A 2,500-nucleotide genomic window follows, 5' to 3' on the forward strand; every position below is an offset into this window, starting at 1 on the left:
TTCTCATAACAGCCAATTGGACCTTAATTATTAGTCAGGTCCATTTTGTTGCTGAGGTTGTTGCTTATGCCGCCACCCTTTCTCTGGTGAACTCAATGGCGACACTATAATTTTCCCAACATCTTCTAATGCCCCAGGGTTATCCCCATCAGGGGCAACAGTGTATATAGCAGCTGCAGGAACTCCTTGTGAAGAGTGTGTTCGAGCCATTTGTACCCGACCACCATATGGAGTTTTGGGTGATGCCGCAAGTCTGTCAGTCATTGAAATAGGAGGAAGAGGTTCTGGTGCAGCTCGCACAACGACTTGTGGATCTGGCCTACTCCCAGTTTTCAGGAATTCCACATAATCATCAGGCAAGGGTCTATCCCTCCCTGCTGATCGCTGTGGTCCTTTGGAGATCCCTAACCCTGGTCTTGATGGAGATGATGCTCTTTTTGGTCGTATTGGCATTCCTTTGCTGGACTTTACTGGTGCCACATTGAGTTGAATCTCATTTGGCGAAGCTTGAATCCCCACAGCTCTCGATGTCTTCATCTTGTTATGTAACAAACTTACTTCCTTTGGAGCTGGAGATGTCACTGCTCGCCGGTACCTTCGTTGGTTATTAGATGGAGTCCCCTCCCTCGGTGGCACAGGGGCCCTTGATGATACTGATGAAGATGCATCTGTTTGTGGAACGTGGTTGTGATTGCTGGTAGGTGTGCCTTCCACAGCTGCCTCTTTATATTCTCTTGAAATTTCTTTGGATTTTTTACTGCTAGAGGGCCTGCTTGGTTGATGTCGTCCAGATTGCCTTAGTTTACTGTTGTGAAGTTGCGATGTAAGATAAGCAATAGTGTCTGATTTCTTTTCTAGTTCCTTAACAACAGCTGACAAACTAGCTTCTTTCTCTGTCAAGTCCTTGGTGAATTTTTGAGCCAGTGTTTTCAGTTGACCCTCAAGAAGCACAATCTTTTTGTTCTTCACTTCAATGACACCTTTGAGTTCAATGTTCTCAGCTCTCACCTCATTCATTATTTTTTGTGACTCATTCAAACTTTGTCCAACTCCAGCTACAAAAGACAAGGAAAAATAAGAGGATTGGTTATGAATGTTGCTATTACTCATACCAGTAATGAATAATGCAGAATCAATGTGACCTTGTCCAGCATTACACAGAAATGAAGAAGAGACTTTGCCAGCCTACTTTAACTTCTCTACTGAGAAAATACATGCAACAGGTTATTTTTTTGGCACTTGAATTTCATAGCAATTTTGCACTTGTGAACACGCAACTGCAAGAATTTTGTCAAAAATTCAGGTGTGTGTATATTGAGCACTTAACAGTGTCAAAGTGTTACGCAATTGTTCCAGTTTCGATTTTTTCCACACTCCCTTCTCTTTTGAAAACAAGCAATTCAACATGTTTCACTTGCAAGTCATTTTTACTTGCTCACAAGACACCAAAGTCATTGCAACAGTATAATAATAATTCATCTAAACAAATTAAAACAATTTTATAAATGGTTTTGATTGTCTTTTATTGTGACAAAGTTTTTCTTATTTTCAATTTTTATATCTTAACATGATGTCAGGTAGGTCTCTTGAAATTTTCACTTCAGAAAAATACAGCTGGTGTGATGCTTTCCTAGCAATATGCAGCCCATTGCAAAAGAAATTAAGTTTGTGACCTTGTAAAAATCATGGATACTTTCATTTTAAGCTTACTATTTCCACTCCGAAAAAATAAAGGGAAACCAAAAGAAATAATTCCCAGGGATATTGCATCAACAATTCCAGTGTACCGTACCATTGTTCAATAACTATTGTTTTGTGCATTGTACACGTAACAGGCAAAAGATAGGGTAAAGATGTGTCCATAGACAAGAAAATCTACCAGAAAATATTTTAATACCAAAGAATGTCTTTCACATGCTAAGTGGAAATCAACATGAAATTACACACAAATCAGCAAGCAACTGTCCTTGACACCATGGAAATGACGAAGATATTTAATTTTCAGCCTAAACAAAATAAAACCACCCACTAAAGAAATTACGACAGAATGAAATGGTAATTTTCTGCTCTTAATCTAGGAAAATCCGAATTCTGAATATTTATGTCCGCATGACGGCCTAAAATAATTGTGTACAGTAAGTATATCAAACAAATCTGTAAATTTGTGCGATTTCCGAGCGAACAGTGAATGAATAATTGTGTTCGAAAATAAATTAAACTCAACAAATAATTTATATGTAAGCAAGAACAAACGAAGACATCTGTTTGTGTCAACGAAAAGTCTTGTGTCGAAATCGTAAAATTACCAACCTTCATTTCCATTAGAACTTGTAGTATTCATCGCCAATTTGAAAGTTAGCTCTGGAAAATAAAAATTGATGTCATTCTTAAAAAGTCAGATGAGCAATCTTCGGGTAGGGCTATTCATACCTCCGCATTTCTTTTGAAGTTTATTGATCTCGGCGTAGAGGCCTTGCAGAGTTTTCGCGTGTTCTTGCTG

The 2,500-nt window shown here is 38.4% G+C and overlaps 1 protein-coding gene across 1 annotated transcript in view; it reads right to left on the reverse strand.

The window, feature by feature from the left end:
* Positions 1-2,500, reverse strand: part of LOC137976003 (coiled-coil domain-containing protein 92-like) — a 2,832-nt gene that overhangs the window by 138 nt on the left and 194 nt on the right. Inside the window, exons 1-3 of the mRNA XM_068823246.1 lie at positions 2,431-2,500; positions 2,311-2,361; positions 1-1,055 (exon numbers count right to left, since the gene is read on the reverse strand). The exon at positions 1-1,055 is cut by the window's left edge and continues 138 nt beyond it; the exon at positions 2,431-2,500 is cut by the window's right edge and continues 194 nt beyond it. Of these exons, the coding sequence (XP_068679347.1) occupies positions 31-1,055; positions 2,311-2,361; positions 2,431-2,500 (1,146 nt within the window). The 3' untranslated portion in view covers positions 1-30. The remainder of the gene's footprint in view (positions 1,056-2,310; positions 2,362-2,430) is intronic.

Source organism: Montipora foliosa, chromosome 11 (genome assembly GCF_036669935.1).
Source record: "Montipora foliosa isolate CH-2021 chromosome 11, ASM3666993v2, whole genome shotgun sequence".
Taxonomy (NCBI): domain Eukaryota; kingdom Metazoa; phylum Cnidaria; class Anthozoa; order Scleractinia; family Acroporidae; genus Montipora; species Montipora foliosa.